Source organism: Schistocerca nitens, chromosome 9, assembly GCF_023898315.1.
Source record: "Schistocerca nitens isolate TAMUIC-IGC-003100 chromosome 9, iqSchNite1.1, whole genome shotgun sequence".
Lineage (NCBI taxonomy): Eukaryota > Metazoa > Arthropoda > Insecta > Orthoptera > Acrididae > Schistocerca > Schistocerca nitens.
In genome coordinates this window covers 401,163,023-401,183,183 of record NC_064622.1, presented here as the reverse complement: position 1 = coordinate 401,183,183, position 20,161 = coordinate 401,163,023, and the positions used below count along the sequence as shown (strand labels likewise).

Sequence of the window (20,161 nt, the reverse complement as noted above, 5' to 3'; positions counted from 1 at the left end):
CCTGGGGTCAGATACATCACATGATCACACTGACAAACCACAGGCACATAGACACAGGCAACAGAGCATGCACAATGTCGGCACTAGTACAGTGTATATCCACCTTTCGCAGCAATGCAGGCTGCTATTCTCCCATGGAGACGATCGTAGAGATGCTGGATGTAGTCCTGTGGAACGGCTTGCCATGCCATTTCCACCTGGCGCCTCAGTTGGACCAGCGTTCGTGCTGGACGTGCAGACCGCGTGAGACGACACTTCATCCAGTCCCAAACATGCTTAATGGGGGACAGATCTGGAGATCTTGCTGGCCAGGGTAGTTGACTTACACCTTCTAGAGCACGTTGGGTGGCACGGGATACATGCAGACGTGCATTGTCCTGTTGGAACAGCAAGTTCCCTTGCCAGTCTAGGAATGGTAGAACGATGGGTTCGATGACGGTTTGGATGTACCGTGCACTATTCAGTGTCCCCTCGACGATCACCAGTGGTGTACGGGCAGTGTAGGAGATCGCTCCCCACACCATGATGCCGGGTGTTGGCCCTGTGTGCCTCGGTCGTATGCATTCCTGATTGTGGCGCTCACCTGCACGGCGCCAAACACGCATACGACCATCATTGGCACCAAGGCAGAAGCGACTCTCATCGCTGAAGACGACACGTCTCCATTCGTCCCTCCATTCACGCCTGTCGCGACACCACTGGAGGCGGGCTGCACGATGTTGGGGCGTGAGCGGAAGACGGCCTAACGGTGTGCGGGACTGTAGCCCAGCTTCATGGAGACGGTTGCGAATGGTCCTCGCCGATACCCCAGGAGCAACAGTGTCCCTAATTTGCTGGGAAGTGGCGGTGCGGTCCCCTACGGCACTGTGTAGGATCCTACGGTCTTGGCGAGCATCCGTGCGTCGCTGCGGTCCGGTCCCAGGTCGACGGGCACGTGCACCTTCCGCCGACCACTGGCAACAACATCGATGTGCTGTGGAGACCTCACGCCCCACGTGTTGAGCAATTCGGCGGTACGTCCACCCGGCCTCCCGCATGCCCACTATACGCCCTCGCTCAAAGTCCGTCAACTGCACATACGGTTCACGTCCACGCTGTCGTGGCATGCTACCAGTGTTAAAGACTGCGATGGAGCTCCGTATGCCACGGCAAACTGGCTGACACTGACTGCGGCGGTGCACAAATGCTGCGCAGCTAGCGCCATTCGATGGCCAACACCGCGGTTCCTGGTGTGTCCGCTGTGCCGTGCGTGTGATCATTGCTTGTACAGCCCTCTCGCAGTGTCCGGAGCAAGTATGGTGGGTCTGACACACCGGTGTCAATGTGTTCTTTTTTCCATTTCCAGGAGTGTATAATGAGAATCAGCATACAGGCTTGATTAAAAATCAAACCAAGAGAAGGTAATACATTTATGTTTGGAAATTTAGCTCAACTTCATGTGATGGAAGTGTTGTGAATGTACCAGGGTGAGAAGAGGGCACAACAGCACTTGCATTCTAGGAAGTTTGCTCTGTAAGTAATTCAAGGCCAAGCCGATATAAGTAGGAGCCATCTTTGTACTCATGGATTTATTCTGATCCATTTGTATGTCTTAAGCTGAGCATTTTTTGCATCTAATTAAATTATTTCTAAATATTATAATCCTTCCTTACATGTTTCATCTTTTACCTGTCCAAAGAAACAGTATTTTCTTAACATGTACTATACTGTTATTCTTTCTTCTTTTCTGTGTCATCAGTATATTCTGTGAGTTTATTTAATGCCTTGTGTAATAATTTCAGACTGGTAAGTGACAGATTACTATTTTTATAAAATTGTAAAACAGAATTTCTGGCACTTACTTACTTCAGGATGATATTTAATAATCCCAGCAGTTGTGTACCATAATTTTGTAGTTCTCTTAGGTGAAATTCCTTTTGATACAGATGACTATTTTTGGTAGTGTATTAGCTTTTGTAACTGTGTGCTATTGTCTTAACAGGAAGGGGGTGACTTATCCCTTAGAGAATGGTATCACAATGACTACTGAAATTACTTTTGTAACTGAGTAACTGAGTGCTATTGTCTTAACAGGAAGGGGATGACTTTTATTCCTTAGAGAATGGTACTGCAGTGACTACTGACATTGATTATTTGGACACGTGGAAGCAAATGGAAGAGTGTGTAAATTTAGGTCTAGCAAAAAGCATTGGTGTCTCCAACTTCAATAGTAAGCAGCTCAGCAGATTAATTGAAGCAGCTACCATTAAGCCAGTTATAAATCAGGTAACAAAATGCAGATATTTTATCAATATTTTGTTTAGTGTAGAAACCAAGGTAGAGTTCCATATTTTCTTGAATTGCTTTTAATAAAAGAGTAATGCTTCTAATTATAAATTCTTGATAGCTGTAAGATGGTTCATGACATCTTAAAAGAGCTTTCTCAGGCATAACTGAAACAGGTGAATCTTCTACCTGAAACGGATATGAAGTAATGATGCTGGGGATGTAGTGAAAAATGAACATTTACATACTTGAAAAACACTTTCCCATTAAGTACAGCACAGTGCAGACCTTCACAGAGTACACAGGTGCATACCAACAGATGTTGCAAGTGTGAGCTATTAAATATCACTAAAGATGTAAAATACATCAACATTCCTCCTTATATAATAACACACAAATTCCATTATTATTACACAAATACTGAAATCTAATAGAAAACAGCAGTTTTGTTAGTATATCAGCATGATGTTCTTCGTAGTCCACTTTTGAAACTGTAATTTCACCATCACTAACTGATTCATGAACAAAGAAATGCCTTAGACAAATATGTTTCATTCTTTGGTGAAACTCAGGATTCTGGGCAAGCCAGACAGCAGATTTGTTGTCAATGTGTAAATCTGGTATTGCTTTCAACTGGCCCAGTTCCATTAAAAGCTTCTTGAGCCAGACAATTTCTCAAGCAGCTTCGCAAGCAACCACAGCTTTAGCTTCAGTTGTGAAAATGCCAACAAAAGCTAGCCTTTGACTAATTGGACAGACTGGTGCCTCAGAATACAAATAAAGAATACCTGATGTTGAACATCATGGGCAAAGATCAGCACCATAATCAGCATCAATATAATACTCTCAAAACCCATTTTTAGAACTGTTTTTGTAAACTAGCATGTAACTTGTGTGTCTCTCAGGTATTCTAGGATAATTGTAATTCTGACTACATTACAATCTGTTTGATTTTCAAGATTTATTGATACAACACTGATAGCATATGCGAAATCATGTGTCACGAAAAGACAAGAATCAGCTTTGCACCTCTTGAAGCTCAATCTAGTGACATGATTACTGATTTTACCATCCAGCAACAAGGAGCATATTTTAAGTATTATGGATTTTTCTTCAAGCAATATACTCTTCCAGATACATCATCACATTATTCAGGTTGCTGTAAGTATGTGGTTTCTTTCACACTGCCATAAAGAAAAGCAGGTGAAACATCAATATGTACAGCTTTCATGCTCTCACTTGCAACAACAGTGGGTAATGACAGAATGATAGACATTCTAGCTATAGAACTAAAGATTTTGGTCATAGTCAATTCATCTTCACTGGAAGTAATCCTTAATCACCAATCTTGTCTTCGTGCCATCAGCTTTTGGTTTCAATTTGTAAACCCATCTGTTGGTGATTGATACTGTTTGCAGGTGGTATTTCAGCCAAGCCCCATGTTTTATTTTATTGAAGAGCTCCTATTTTGAAATCCGTGGCTTCATTCCAGAAATACTTCTGAACATACTACATGGTTTTACTGTGCGTTTGTGGTTCCTGGTAAAAATGCTGGAACATTCATCACGTAATCTCTAAACTGTTGTGGAGCTCTGAGGGTTAATTGATCATGCAGACATGGTATGTTTTCTTCCCTTATGTCTTCTTGGTCTTCCTTCTGAGGGTCTTCATCTAAATTCAATAAACTACCATCCTCACTACTGTCGTTGTCAATAACAGACTGGTCCTCAGTCTCAGAAGCTGGATCCTGCTGATTAAATAAATTTGCTAGAAAAATTTAACCTTTCTTGCTCTTCAGCAGCCTCTCCTCTAGGATGATATTTTATGATTTGATGCATTTGCACTCCTCTCCACAATGAATTCTGTAGCCTTGATTGTGGTCATATCCAATAAGAATTCATTTCACTGCTTACTCATCCATCTTCCTTCTCTTTTGTTTTGGAATATGAATGTAACAGGTGCAGCCTATCACACACAGGTTTTTCATTCCTGGAATTTTGCCATACCACAATTCATATGGAGATGTCCCTGGAATATTGGAAGGTCCTGTTTGGTTCAGGATATAAATTGCAGTGTTATCCATGTACACCCAAAGCTTTTTTTTAAAATACTTCCATGGCTCTGGCTGTTTCCAGGACTTGTGTTGTTTTCTTTCACTGTATCAGTTATGTCCAAGAGTGTACAGCATTGTGAGGTGCTGAATAATACTTTCTTTCTAAAGAATTTCCTCTACTTGTCAGTTATCAAATTCTTTTCCATAGTTCCTTGATGGTATGTCCAACAGCTTTTACTTCAGCTATGAACTGGCTTGACTTTTCTACAACTCCAGATTTTTCTTCAATTTTCAACCCTAAATTTTATGCAATCATTTTCGAAAAGTACAAAATACTGATACCTCAACACTGAACTGTGAAACAGATCATACAGATATATGTGAATAAGCTTACTTGATTCCACAGTTCTCTTTTTATTCCTGAATGGGAAATGACAAGCCTCACCATTACTGCAGCCTTTACACAGTTCGCTGTCCATTTCTGCCACGATATTTAGCTCACTGTTAAGTATGAAGTTAACATGGTGTTTGTTCTGATGTCCAGATCTTTCATGATAGAGCTGAAAATTACTGTCTCTGTGAGTGACATTGTCTTCACTGAGGGTACTGAGCTTCACTTTTCTCATAGCCAGCATGAAAAGTCCTCTAAAGTGACCATGGACTTGCGCTGCCTAATGACTTGGTCAGGCTTGAAATTGCAAATTCTACAGTTGGTATGAATTTAATTTCTGGACGTTTGTCTTAGGTACAAGAATGTAAAACAGATTCTTTTGAATCTGAGGTACGTACCACACATTTGACTAGTAATTGTGTCCCATTTTCCTCTAACTGCTGCTTCACTGTCTATTGCACCATTTCTGAGAGCTTCAATTGTGTAACCATTAGCTGCAGTTACTGACTGTTTTGTTGAAAAAATGGTGAAATGTCTTGAAACCATGTCTGTCATTTGCAATGTGACTTGTGGCACCATTGTATGTACCAGTCATTGTTTCAGCATTTACGAGAGTGGTTTGAAAAGTTCCTGGAATCACCATGAGAGGTCAGCGCTGGCACAACAAGTTGTTCACATAATATTCATTGGACTGTTGCCTGTAAACACATGCCACACCAGTGCTCTTAGAAGAGAACTGTGGCAGTGACGTGGCTCTGTTGTAGTTCCTGCATAGAGATTTGCGAAGATGGAAAAAATTGAGATTCGAGCAGCGATTAAGTACTTCATAAAGAAAGGTATGAAAGCAAAGGACATTCACGCCAATTTCCAGAATACACTGGGGGGACTCTGCTCCTTCATATTCAACTGTTGCCAAGTGGACAAATGAATTTAAATTTGGTTGAGAGAGCTTAGATGATGATCCATGCAGTGGTCGACCAAGATGTGTCACTACTCCAGAAATCATTGCAAAAGTGCACAAAATGTTTATGGAGGATTGCCAACTGAAAGTGCATGAAACTGCTCATGCTTGGCAGATGTCATCTGGAAGGGTATATCATATTTTAAATGAAGAATTAGAAATGAAAAAATGAAATGAAAAAAATTATCTGCAAGATGAATGCCGTGACTCTTGACATTATATCAAAAATGCATGAGACTGGACATATCGCAACAATGTTTGGCACATTTTAGGCGAAATGAACAAGATTTTTGCACCGGTTTGTGACCACAGATGAAATTTGGGTGCACTACTATACCCTAGAGACAAAACAACTGTCAAAGCAGTGGAACCACGCTGATTCTCCACCACCAAAAAGAGCAAAGACAATTCCTTTGGTGGGAAGGGTCATCACATCAGTGTTCTGGAATGCGAAGGGGATCCTGTTTGTAGATTATCTCCCCACTGGGCAAACAATTACTGGAGAATACTATGCTAGCCTCCTGGAACAAACTGCAACAAAAGATACATGAAAAAAGTCCAAGTTTGACCAAGTGCATTAATATACAAGGAGTCTACATTGAAAAATAAAAAAAAAAATGTTTCAGTGATGTAAGTACTTTTTTCTATTCTGTTCTGAAAACTTTTCAAACCACCCTTGTAGAATTCATCAGAGAGGATATACACTACTGGCCATTAAAATTGCTACACCAAGAAGAAATGCAGACGATAAACAGGTATTCATTGGACGAATATATTATACTAGAACTTACATGTGATTACATTTTCACACAATTTGGGTGCATAGATCCTGAGAAATCAGTACCCATAACAACCACCTTGGGCCATAATAATGGCCTTGATACGCCTGGGCATTGAGTCAAACAGAGCTTGGATGGTGTGTACAGGTACAGCTGCCCATGCAGCTTCATCACAATACCACAGTTCATCAAGAGTAGTGGCTGGCATATTGTGATGAGCCAGTTGCTCGGCCACCATTGACCAGACGTTTTCAATTGGTGAGAGATCTGGAGAATGTGCTGGCCAGGGCAGCAGTCAAACATTTTCTGTATCCAGAAAGACCCGTACAGGACCTGCAATGTGTGATTGTGCATTATCCCGCTGAAATTTAGGGTTTCGCAGGGATCGAATGAAGGGTAGAGTCATGAGTCATAACACATCTGAAATGTAATGTCCACTGTTCAAAGTGCCGTCAATTCAAACAAGAGGTGACCAAGACGTGTAACCAATGGCACCCCATACCATCATGCCGGGTGATATGCCTGTATGGCGATGACGAATACATGCCTCCAATGTGTGTTCACCGTGATGTCGCCAAACATGGATGCTACCATCATGATGCTGTAAACAGAACCTGGATTCATCTGAAAAAATGACGTTTTGCCATTCATGCACCCAGGTTCGTTGTTGAGTACACCATCACAGGTACTCCTGTCTGCGATGCAGTGTCAAGGGTAACCACAGCCGTGGTCTTGGAGCTGATAGTCCATGCTGCTGCAAATGTTGTTGAACTGTTTGTGCAGATGGTTGTTGTCTTGCAAACTTCCCCATCTGTTGACTCAGGGATTGAGACGTGGCTGCACGATCTGTTACAGCCATGCGGATAAGATGCCTGTCATCTTGACTGCTAGTGATATGAGGCTGCTGGGATCCAGCACAGCGTTCCATATTACCCTCCTGAACCCACTGATTCCATATTCTGCAAACAGTCATTGGATCTCGACCAATGCAAGCAGCAATGTCATGATATGATAAACCGCAATCACGATAGGCTAAAATCCAACCTTTATCAAAGTTGGAAATGTGATGGTACACATTTCTCCTCCTTACACGAGGCATCACAACAACATTTCACCAGGCAACACCGGTCAACTGCTGTTTGTGTATGAGAAATTGGTTGGAAACTTTCCTCATGTCAGCATGTTGTAGGTGTTACCACCGGCGCCAACCTTGTGGGAATGCTCTGAAAAGCTAATCATTTGCATATCACAGCATCTTCTTCCTGTTGGTTAAATTTCACGTCTGTAGCACATCATCTTCATTGCTACACAATTTTAATGGCCAGTAGTGTTATAGCTAGAAGTATCACATATGTATTTATGTTAGCTGGTTCTTGAGGTTTGCCATCAGTTGCCAACTTCTTGCACACTTTAATTGTGTGGTAATGTTTCTTACAGTAATTGCATACTAATTTCATTTTCTTCTCTTCTCCATTCCTGAGATGATGACAGCCTTGATAAATCTGTAGTGAGGGCTTCTTGTTTACTAAAATCATCCTCCTTTGTTGTAAAAGGCTTCTCACATGCATGCCATTGATTTGTCAGACTGCCAGCTGTTCTGTCATCTCTAGACATTGCCATTCAGCTAGATTGAATTAAAAATCTTCTTCTGGAAGTATACCAAATATTTTAAAAATCAAGAACAAGTCAGGCATTTATGGACTATTTATGTTATCCTTCCTGTTTTATTTCACTCCACAGATTTTCAGCTTTGAAATATGAGTCACAATCATCTTCAGGAGCCTTTTTGTAACTAAAGAACTACAAACTAAAGTTGTAAACTTGGTCTTCAGAGACACCATCAAATATTCTGCACAATTCTGTCCACTCTTTGTAAGCTGTTTTCAGACACACTATTTTCTGCATAGTTTCTTCCAACATATTTGTAGTTAAAACTTGTAAAGTGTTATTGTCTGCTTTATGGAAAACTTCTAATGCACTTTTGTAGATTGTCCTTCATTCGATGATCATGCTTTCTATAAGTATAGGCAACTATATATCACTAACCTGCCTTCCACAACATCCAGTGTGCCAGGAATTACTTGCAGACAAATAACTATTGTGTGTGTCCAAGTATTCTAGTTCGTTTTGTCTTTCAGAAGTTCTGAAGTTGATAATTTTCAATGTATTTTTGCTTGGTATTTATAACCTCAAAGAAATCATTTGCTTGGAGATAACTTTAAATACTTGTAGCACAGAGTTACATTCTCATTTTTCTACAAGTATACTTTGAAGGTGCACCTGGGCCCATAACCTGCTGGGATTTAGTGAAAAACAAACATTTACATGCTTGAAAAACACTTGCTTTACTTATTGTGTCTGGCTTCTTTGACACTGAGTGGCTGGTAACAATGCAATTAATTAGAACACTCTGAATAAGTAATACTTCATTAATTACAATAAAACCTATCTTTTCCCACCAGGCTCATCTGCAGCTATGAAACTGCACATGTAGATTTGTAGTTCAGAACATACTAAATGAGCTAAGATTACTGAGTGGTGAATTGATACGAGTTCAGAATGGCAATACTGTGGTTTCACTTCAGCCACTACAAAACATAAGTTCTTAGACACTTGATGACACAGTTGTGGAAGTGTTGGCATGCAGACACAATTCACAGCAAACAGAAGTCTCTTCACTCCCCAATGGTTGATATGGGCTGTGTCATGGCAAGTCAACAGTACAATTATGTTACTGCAACAGGAACTTCCAGAAAGTGGGCAGGATCTGACCTCAAACGGCCTCTGGTGACATTATTCCAGGGCAGAGATGCAGTGGTGGCACCTCAGAACTAAAGGAGGCACAGCTTCTTCCCAGCATCTTATTGGCACCTTGTGATACCACTTTGCCATGTTCAGTACTTCTTGCACCGCTCTTGATACTTGATGATGCTCCATTATTAAATATGGCACAATTCACAGAGACAAAACAAATACCACTATCTGCTGAATACAAAAATACAATCTTCAGTTATTAAATAACAATGAAGATGTAAACTACATCAACAAATGCAGCACAGATTACATATTATCATTTTTCCTTCTAGACCAGTTTGTCACTAACAAAAATATGATCAAAGGCACAAATATGCTTATTACTCAACACAAAATAACTCTTATTATGGATAGTTCTGAGATGCAAATTATGTTTTACTTATGGTCCCTTAGATTGTAATACATCAAAGTGTTACCAAGAAATATTACTATGAAGATTCTACACTTATGTTTCTCATATTTCAACCTGAAATAACAATTTTTTTAAATTATCAAAGTGGAAGATATTGCACTGAAACAGAACATGTAGCAATTAAACTGTGACAGTTTATGTAATGACCACATTTTGTTGTTTTTTTTAAATCAATTTTGTTTTTGGGAATAATGTTGTCAGTGCTGAAATAACATAACAATCAGTCTTATTCATATTACGTAAATTTTATATACCTGTAGTCTGTTATGATCCAAGACACAATTCTCCAAACAATCTACCATGGTAAAATTTATTTCATCATATTAGGGAGGTATCTTTTCTTAATAACATAGTATAGATCACAGTTTTATTTACATATATTATTATACAATTTCGAACTTCACCTATGTGTAGTACAGCATTTAACCACAATAATCAAGAAATTGACTATCCCAGATGGCTGAGCATGTAAGGACTGCCCACTTTCAGGACATGGGGACATGCACCAGTCCAGAATGGAATATGCCTCACAGATTAACAGCAATGACCAGTGTACTAGCCAACCAGGATGTGGTTTTAGGTGAATTTCTACATACATCTAGGTAAATACTGGGTTGGTCCCCATGTCCTGCCTCAGACATACAATGTGAAAACCCTTTTGAAAAACAATGTCGCATTTGACCATGAAGGGGTATACAGATTCCTCCCCAGGCAGGTGCTGATACTAGTGTTAAAATGCTTTTGTGAGTGGTGACCTCAATGTAAAAATAGCCTGTATGCAAGATTGTTGGTTCTTCATGAACCTTGGAGACATACTATACCAGTCCTGACCCAGCATTGGCTGGAAATAGCTCACAAGAAAGGAAAGAATAAAGGAATCAAGAAATTATGAAATCAAATATGATAACTGTATGCTGTAACAGAATCCAAGAACTCTGTGGTTAAGCATCCATAATTAATTTTAACAAACTGTATATACACATAAAAATTGCATACATTATATCATGCATGAAAATAAGGAGCTTTCTTGTCTTATGATTCACTTGAACTAGAAAGCTGCAGTCTCACAGTGATTATTTTAAATGTGTAATTATCAGCTTGAATTGTAATTGTTACAGATTGAATGCCACCCTTATCTTAACCAGAAGAAACTAATTCATTTCTGCAAGGAAATGGACATAACAGTAACTGCCTACTGTCCACTTGCAAATCCATCTATGATAATGCCAGGAGGGGAAGTACCAACATTGGATAACCCAAAGTTGAAGTTACTTGCTGCCAAGTACAAGAAGACAGTTGCTCAAGTTATTCTTAGATATGTGGTAAGATACGTGCATTAAAATTAATAGTAACAATGAGAACTAAAGAGGATCTTATCATTTTTATGTTGGAATTGTTTACACTGGAAAAAAAATAAGCAAAATGCTTCATTCATGTTTTGGCGCACATTCTCTCTTTGAGAATGAACCCCACTTCAAATTTTCACTTGTGTTATCCTTTGCATGACAGTAAGCTGGGTTTGGCTTTTTTATCAGATAAGTTATCTGGTATATGTTTCTAACTGTTTAGTATCATTTAAAGTTCAGATTTCAATGTTAGCTGAATAATACAGAGTACAAATAGCATCATTCAGAGACTGTGCTCAAACTGTGCATCAGCTGCTCTTTGCTCAGTCTCTAAGTATCACTACATGGAAAATATTCTATTACTGTAGCAGTGTGGTGGACCACTGCCCAGACTGTGAAACAAAATGATGCATTTCTGTTGTCTATGACTGCAGGTGAGTGATTGACCCTCAGCCCTTTTATACTCTCACTCTTGTCTTGTCAAGAGAAGCTTTTTAACAATGTACATCTTTCAAATTATATGTAGGCTGGCATCATTTAACCTGGGTCAGTCACTCACATGTGGTCATAGGCTATGGAATTGCATAACCTTATTTCATCGTCTGGACTCCATAATTATAGGTAGTGGTATGGCACACAGCTACAGTGATCGAATACTTTTCCTGAAGTGGAACTTACAGACTGAACAGTAATCAGCTCATGCACTGTTTAGTGGTAAATATGTTGAACTGCAGAACAACATGGATCTTAAACTGGTCTCAATGAGAGCAATTACATAATAAACAATCAAATAAATTTATGATGGGTCATCATGACTTGGAGATAACTGCACTGAAGATAGCTATACATTAGCTGAAATCAATCTGCATTAAACAGATTCAACATTTATAATTGATGCTGCTCTTTCTCCTTTCTTGGATCTCATTAATATGACCATGGAGCACACAGTTTCTGATATAAATAAACCTGAAATAAATTGGTGTAATGGTTTGACATTCAAAGTGAGAATAATACAGCAAAAAAATGTAGAAATATCAAACATGCATCATTAGCGCATCATCCATCTTGGATGGTCAAACAACAATACCAGTTTGTTTCATATTTTAATACATAATACACTGTAAATATCATATGGCTCTGTGACTTCACACATTTACAGCTTTTGATCTTAGTTAGTTAATTTTAGGTTCAATGGATCAGTTGCACGATAAATTGTACTGGCCTGTTTTATATTCACATTACAAATTAATTTTTAAATATAGCTACATGCTTAACATTTATAAGAATTTTTTGTTTCACTTGGTTTGTTTTTGTTGTTATTATCATTATTATTAAGTATACATATCTGAGTTATTAATGCCTGCCCACCACCTTTCACACATTACAAGAACAGAGATTCTTCTACAGAACAGAAGTTGTCAAGCAGAAACTTCTCCTGGTTGTTTTAAAAATTTACTTTGCTGTATGTCAAACATATTATATAACTGAAAAGAAAGATGATGAGACTTACCAAACAAAAGCGCTGGCAGGTCGATAGACACACAAAAAAAACACAAACACACACACAAAATTCTAGCTTTCACAACCAACGGTTGCTTCGTCAGGAAAGAGGGAAGGAGAGGGAAAGATGAAAGGATGTGGGTTTTAAGGGAGAGGGTAAGGAGTCATTCCAATCCCGGGAGCGGAAAGACTTACCTTAGGGGGAAAAAAGGACAGGTATACACTCGCACACACACACATATCCATCCACACATACAGACACAAGCAGACATATTTAAAGACAAAGAGTTTGGGCAGAGATGTCAGTCGAGGTGGAAGAGTAGAGGCAAAGAAGTAGTTGAGAGACAGGTGAGGTATGAGTGGCGGCAACTTGAAATTAGCGGAGATTGAGGCCTGGCGGATAACGAGAAGAGAGGATATACTGAAGGGCAAGTTCCCATCTCCGGAGTTCGGATTGGTTGGTGTTGGTGGGAAGTATCCAGATAACCCGGACGGTGTAACACTGTGCCAAGATGTGCTGGCTGTGCACCAAGGCGTGTTTAGCCACAGGGTGATCCTCATTACCAACAAACACTGTCTGCCTGTGTCCATTCATGCGAATGGACAGTTTGTTGCTGGTCATTCCCACATAGAATGCATCACAGTGTAGGCAGGTCAGTTGGTAAATCACGTGGGTGCTTTCACACGTGGCTCTGCCTTTGATCGTGTACACCTTCCGGGTTACAGGACTGGAGTAGGTGGTGGTGGGAGGGTGCATGGGACAGGTTTTGCACCGGGGGCGGTTACAAGGATAGGAGCCAGAGGGTAGGGAAGGTGGTTTGGGGATTTCATAGGGATGAACTAACAGGTTACGAAGGTTAGGTGGACGGCGGAAAGACACTCTTGGCGGAGTGGGGAGGATTTCATGAAGGATGGATCTCATTTCAGGGCAGGATTTGAGGAAGTCGTATCCCTGCTGGAGAGCCACATTCAGAGTCTGGTCCAGTCCCGGAAAGTATCCTGTCACAAGTGGGGCACTTTTGTGGTTCTTCTGTGGGGGATTCTGGGTTTGAGGGGATGAGGAAGTGGCTCTGGTTATTTGCTTCTGTACCAGGCCGGGAGGGTAGTTGCGGGATGCGAAAGCTGTTGTCAGGTTGTTGGTGTAATGTTTCAGGGATTCCGGACTGGAGCAGATTCGTTTGCCACGAAGACCTAGGCTGTAGGGAAGAGACCGTTTGATGTGAAATGGGTGGCAGCTGTCATAATGGAGGTACTGTTGCTTGTTGGTGGGTTTGATGTGGACGGACGTGTGAAGTTGGCCATTGGACAGGTGGAGGTCAACGTCAAGGAAAGTGGCATGGGATTTGGAGTAGGACCAGGTGAATCTGATGGAACCAAAGGAGTTGAGGTTGGAGAGGAAATTCTGGAGTTCTTCTTCACTGTGAGTCCAGATCATGAAGATGTCATCAATAAATCTGTACCAAACTTTGGGTTGGCAGACCTGGGTAACCAAGAAGGCTTCCTCTAAGCGACCCATGAATAGGTTGGCGTACGAGGGGGCCATCCTGGTACCCATGGCTGTTCCCTTTAATTGTTGGTATGTCTGGCCTTCAAAAGTGAAGAAGTTGTGGGTCAGGATGAAGCTGGCTAAGGTAATGAGGAAAGAGGTTTTAGGTAGGGTGGCAGGTGATCGGCGTGAAAGGAAATGCTCCATCGCAGCGAGGCCCTGGACGTGCGGAATATTTGTGTATAAGGAAGTGGCATCAATGGTTACAAGGATGGTTTCCGGGGGTAACAGATTGGGTAAGGATTCCAGGCGTTCAAGGAAGTGGTTGGTGTCTTTGATGAAGGATGGGAGACTGCATGTAATGGGTTGAAGGTGTTGATCTACGTAGGCAGAGATACGTTCTGTGGGGGCTTGGTAACCAGCTACAATGGGGCGGCCGGGATGATTGGGTTTGTGGATTTTAGGAAGAAGGTAGAAGGTTGGGGTGCGGGGTGTCGGTGGGGTCAGGAGGTTGATGGAGTCAGGTGAAAGGTTTTGCAGGGGGCCTAAGGTTCTGAGGATTCCTTGAAGCTCCGCCTGGACATCGGGAATGGGGTTATATAACTGGGTACATAATCAAAAGTTTTAATTGCAGCATTGTACATCCCATTCTATGCAAAGGGCAACCTTAAAGTGGAGCAATTAATTTCATTTTTCCTCCTGGTATTGAAATTATGTACTCATTGTTCCTTTTAAACTGCATTGTAACATTCACAATAAACTTCATGAGGGAATAAATATAATGTAAAAGCAGTAGCCAGGATTCACAATTCCTTAAACAGATGACTCTACAAGATGATCAGGGATGAGCACCACATATTATTCTTACAGCATATTTTTGAGCAATGAAGACTTCCTTTCTCAAAGATGAGTTATCCCAGGACATTATTACATATGACATTATTTAATAAAAATATGCGGACTATGTCAACTTACTGATTTATTTCTCCCCAGGATCTGCAATGATTATAAGTGCAAATAAGACTGAAATAACTTGTTTTAGGAATTCCAAAATGTGCTTTTCCAAGTTAGCTCATCAATATGGCCATCTAGGAATTTTGAAGTGTCTGCCTTATTTATTATTTCCTCACTATGCATTACACATTTCATTTGGTGTAGTACATCTAGATGTTCGGAATTGAACATATTCTGTCTTTTTAAAATTGAGAGTTAGAACATTCACAGAAAACCAATCAATGACACTATTAAGAACATTGTTTACCATTTCTTCTATTGCTGTATGAATGCATGGGTTGATTACAATACTATGTCATCCATAAAAAGAACTAATTCTGATTGTTGTATATTAGATATAAGATTGCTTATACATGTGAGGAACAATGGCAGACGTAAGACTGAGCCTTGGTGAACTGCATATGTGATTTCTGCTCAGCCAGAGGAATTTCCCCTGATTACATTGGTTCAGTTACTAAGTACAACTTTCAAACAATGGAAATTCCAGGTAGGAATTTCGACAGTGTAGGAAAAGACAGATTGCTACTTACTGTAAAGAGGGCATGTCAAGTTGCAGACAGACACAATTAAAAGACACTTACATAAAACTTTCAGCCAAAGTCCTCATCAGTAAAAGAGAGACACATACTATTTACACACACACAAAGAATGACACACACAACTGCCAATGCCAGCATCTTGGGCATTCTGGCCCGAGATGCTGGAATAGGTGGGCATGTGTGCATGCGGTGTGCTTGCTTGTTAGTGTGAATGGTGTGTGTGTGTGTGTGTGTGTGTGTGTGTGTGTATGTGTGTCTTTACAGAAGAAGAACAAAAGCTTTACGTAAGTGTCTTTTAATTGTGCTTTTCTGCAACTTGATGTGTCTTCTTTACAGTAAGAAGCAATCTTTCTGTTCCTGCACTGTTCTTAAGTACAATTTTCTGCAGACTTTTGGCTAGATACGCCATTATCCACTGGTTGGTCACACTGGCTGGTTTATCTAGGATGTTATTGTTATTCACACAGTCAAATGTCACAAAAAATACCAACTGGTGCTATTTTGTTACATAATGTTTGTAAAATTTGGTGAGTGAATGCATAAATGGTGTTTTCAGTAGAGCAACACTTTTGAAAGGCAAACTGTTATTTACTGATGATATTATTTATGTTCAGGTGTATTTTAGAATACACCACCTTCTCAAAAAATTTGGAAAATGACATCAGTAGAGAAACAGATCAGCAGTTATTGACATCTCTCATACCATCTTTCTTATAGAGATGTTTAACAAAGGGGTATTTCAGTCTCTCTGGAAAAATGCTTTGAGTAAGTGATGTATTACATATTTCATATAATACAGGGCTTATGTGGGAAAAAATCTTTAGTACTGTGCTGGAAATACAACCAGATCCATATGAGCTTTTATTTTTGAGGGAATATATAATTTTCTTAATTTCGGAAGAAGATGTTGATGATATGTTCATATGATTAAATTTGATGAGAATTTCTGTTTCAACATACTGCTGTGCTTTTTCTCTTGAACTGTTTGTCTCTGTATTTTCTACTGTCTTTAAGAAACGACTGTTAAATGAATCTGTTGCCTGTGGCTAATCATTTATTGCCCTTTCATTTAAGTCAATAGTGATGTTATCCTTTTCTTTTGCTGGTTCTCCCACGTTACATTTCACTATACTCCATATACTTTAAATCTGTTGTTGGAATTAATGACTTCTGACATAATATGCATTTTCCTTTATTTTTTAAGAACTTTTCTTAGTAATTTTGAGTAGTTTTTATAGTTTGTAACTACTGCAGGAGCTTTATTTGTTTTTGCCTTTAAATACAATTCCCGTTTCTTTTCACAAGATATTTTAATCCCTCTAGTCATTCATGTTTTATCACATGTCTGTTTAATATCCTTTTTGATTACATTATACAGAAAGCTATTTTCAGATAATGATATGAATGTATCATGGAACAGATTAAATTCCATGTCAGCATTTGGTTTCATCCTAGGTCATCTCTTGTAAACTATTCTTAAAAGCATTTGTTCTGGAGTCATTAATTATTCTAAATGTGAGGCATTATCTCATTTACTTCAACTAATTGTACATCATGATTAGAGAGAGCATTTGTTACTGGATATATGGTTATTTCGTTTCTTTGAGCTTCATAAAAGAAAAGATTATCAATTAGGACCCTACTGTCTTTATCCACCCGTTTTCTCACAAGTGGTTCAAAATTTCCCAATGGGGATTTATATACAGTTAGAATTAAAAGTGAACTATTTTTCATGTTAATTCACAAGAACACACTTCTATGTGCTAGTAACTATAAAATCTACTTGTCTCAATGTTTCTGAACTAATGTTCTATCTTAATATATGTAACAACTTCTCCTTTCCCATATTTGTTCTACGTGAGTAAGATGCCAGAGTGTAATCTTTTATATTTAACTTCTCTGACCCTGTCATTATGTTGTGTTGAAATATTCACTGGATGCCTATTTTTTCAGCACTCTTTAAGTTTTCTAAACAGCCAAGATGCTCTTTTACCTTGTTACTCAGTCCCCTAATATTTTGACTAAATAAGCTAACCTTACTTTTATGTGTGTTTATAAGCATTTTGTGTGATTCTTCTGTTATTTTAACTTATTTTATCAGAGTGTGCCTGAATGCTGACCTTTATCTAAAGAGACACCACTCTGACACCATTAACCACAGGGATCTTTTATTGTTTGAGGCCCTCCCCCCCCCCCCCCCCCTCCCTTCTCACCATCCTTGTATATTTTCTGCAAGACGCTCAGCCAACCTATCTTTCCCTCTCTTATTAAGATATAGGCCATATCTCATTGATTCCCATCTCCAAATCGTAGCAACAGGCACTGCACTCATGTGCAATTTCATTTCAGTCAGCAGCAGCCAGCTTAAGTCTGTTTTCACACAGCTCACAGCAGTATTAACCTATGGCTGATCATGGCACTGCAGGATCTCCACAAAACTCACACTTGTTTGTGTGTGTGTGTGTGTGTGTGTGTGTGTGTGTAGTTGCTACTCCTATTTCATTCAGGTCACCCCTAATGCTGTAATTTCTATCTTTAGTCAGGCTCTGCTCTGCTCCACCTACTATGATAACCTAATGCTCCTGTCAAAATCTTTACAGCAATTCCCTACAACCTCTGTTGCCTGGCTTAGGCTAGAATTTGGCTTCACAATACTTGTGACCTAATACTCCATTCCTAATTTATCTTGTACCATCTTGCTCACACTTCTCCCATGGCTTCTACATAACAGCAAGACTCTTTCTTTCTTACTCTCTTTTGGTACTGGCCTACACTTAGGTTCTTTACCAGAAGTCTACTGCAACTTACTGTGACCTACAGCTAGATGAGGCTCTTCCCTCCAACTTCTGGTAACAAGTCAAAGCTCCTCGGTACTATAGATGAAGCTGCAGAGGTGTTTCCCTTTCTCCCATTACTTGTTACGCCTTACCCATTTCCCATGACCTTTTTTTCCCTTCAACCTATCTAGCTTAAATAATTCAGCCCGCAGGGTACAAATCTTTGCCTCTTGTTCAATGGTTCTCCTATCTTTTTTGCGGAGCCTACATTGCCATGGGAGGGCCTCACTGAATTCCCTATCCAATTCTCCGCTGCAGTCACCCCAGTGGAATTCCAGCCCACAATCTACACATACCACTCCCTATCTGATTACCTTACAGCAATATCCACACTTATCACACATTTCACCACAGTTTAAACACATAGAATTAAAACACTTAACACACTTTACATTATATGAATTTTCATAGTTTACTAAGCTCAAAATAAGCACAAAAATTGGGCCTACAGGTAAGCAATTCAGGTGTATGTTGCAACATTAAAAGTTGATTATTACAACTTAAAAAAGAACTCATCAGTCACTTAACTGTTAATTAACTTATTCACGATAAAATGTAACTTTTAGTTGCTATGTATCATGAGTATTACTTCATATTAGACAATATTTGCTATTGGCGGAATACGGCCTACTGTGCTTGATACGATTTTATGAGATAATTTAAAAACAAAACATCAGGGAATCTTCGGTTGCCTGGATGAAGAGTTATAAAGGAATGAACTTACACATAAAACATACTTTACACAATCACTTTACTGTATAAAAATTGACTGTTTTTAACCAGTAACACAAATGCTGCTTCAGCCTGACACTGGTGCCGTCAATTGTCTGTCAGATTTATTTATTTATTTATTGAGTCCTTTGATCATATGTAGTACAGTGTACAGGATGATATTGGACTTATTGCTAAGTTCAAAATTATACATATTTAAATAATCATTTTTCAACATGCTACCAATTTCAATAGTTGTAGCTCTTACAATGATACAATGTTACAAATTACAGTAGCTTTAGTTCTTAACAGTTATTCTGGTCCAAGTATTCCTTTACTGAGTAGAAACAGTGGTACTGTAGATATTCTCTGACAGACCTTTCAACAGCACTAATATTTTGTAAGCATTTTATACTATTTGATAGTCTATTATAGAGTTTAATACCCAGATAGCATGTACCTTTCTGATACAAACTGGTACTGGCTGGGGGTACATGCAAGTTATATTTTATTCGAGTATTATAATCATGTATATCTTTGTTTTTTAAAGTATTATCATCATTTCCAATCATATACTTTTTTATGTACATTAGTGTGTCAACAATAAACATACACGGTAGAGGTAGTATATTCAGTGCTTTAAATATTGGTTTGCAGGACTGTCGAGCACTACTCCCTGTCATAATCGTAATGGCTCTTTTTTGTATTCTGAAAGTCCCTTGAGCTGCTGGGGAATTTCCCCAGAATATGAGTCCATACTTGAGATGGGCATTGAAGTACGCATAATAGGCACACAATAGTGCCTGTTCATTTATGCATCGTTTGAGAACCCTAAGAAGATAACAGCCCGTGCTCAGCTTGGCATTAATTTGTTCTATATGTTTGTCCCATTTTAAGTCTCTTTGTAACCAGATGCCGAGAAATTTTGTAGCCTTATCATTTGCAATAGGATGTTGATTGATTTTTATTTCTGGATATATCAATGTGGTGTTTTGGTGGTTATGGAAATCTAAGGCTACTGTTTTGTTGTGGTTTATTATCAACTGATTTTCT

The 20,161-nt window shown here is 39.3% G+C and overlaps 1 protein-coding gene across 1 annotated transcript in view; it reads left to right on the top strand.

Moving 5' to 3' along the window:
- Positions 1–20,161, top strand: part of LOC126204274 (aldo-keto reductase family 1 member B1-like) — a 78,745-nt gene that overhangs the window by 39,339 nt on the left and 19,245 nt on the right. Inside the window, exons 4-5 of the mRNA XM_049938662.1 lie at positions 2,074–2,265; positions 10,794–10,997. Of these exons, the coding sequence (XP_049794619.1) occupies positions 2,074–2,265; positions 10,794–10,997 (396 nt within the window). The remainder of the gene's footprint in view (positions 1–2,073; positions 2,266–10,793; positions 10,998–20,161) is intronic.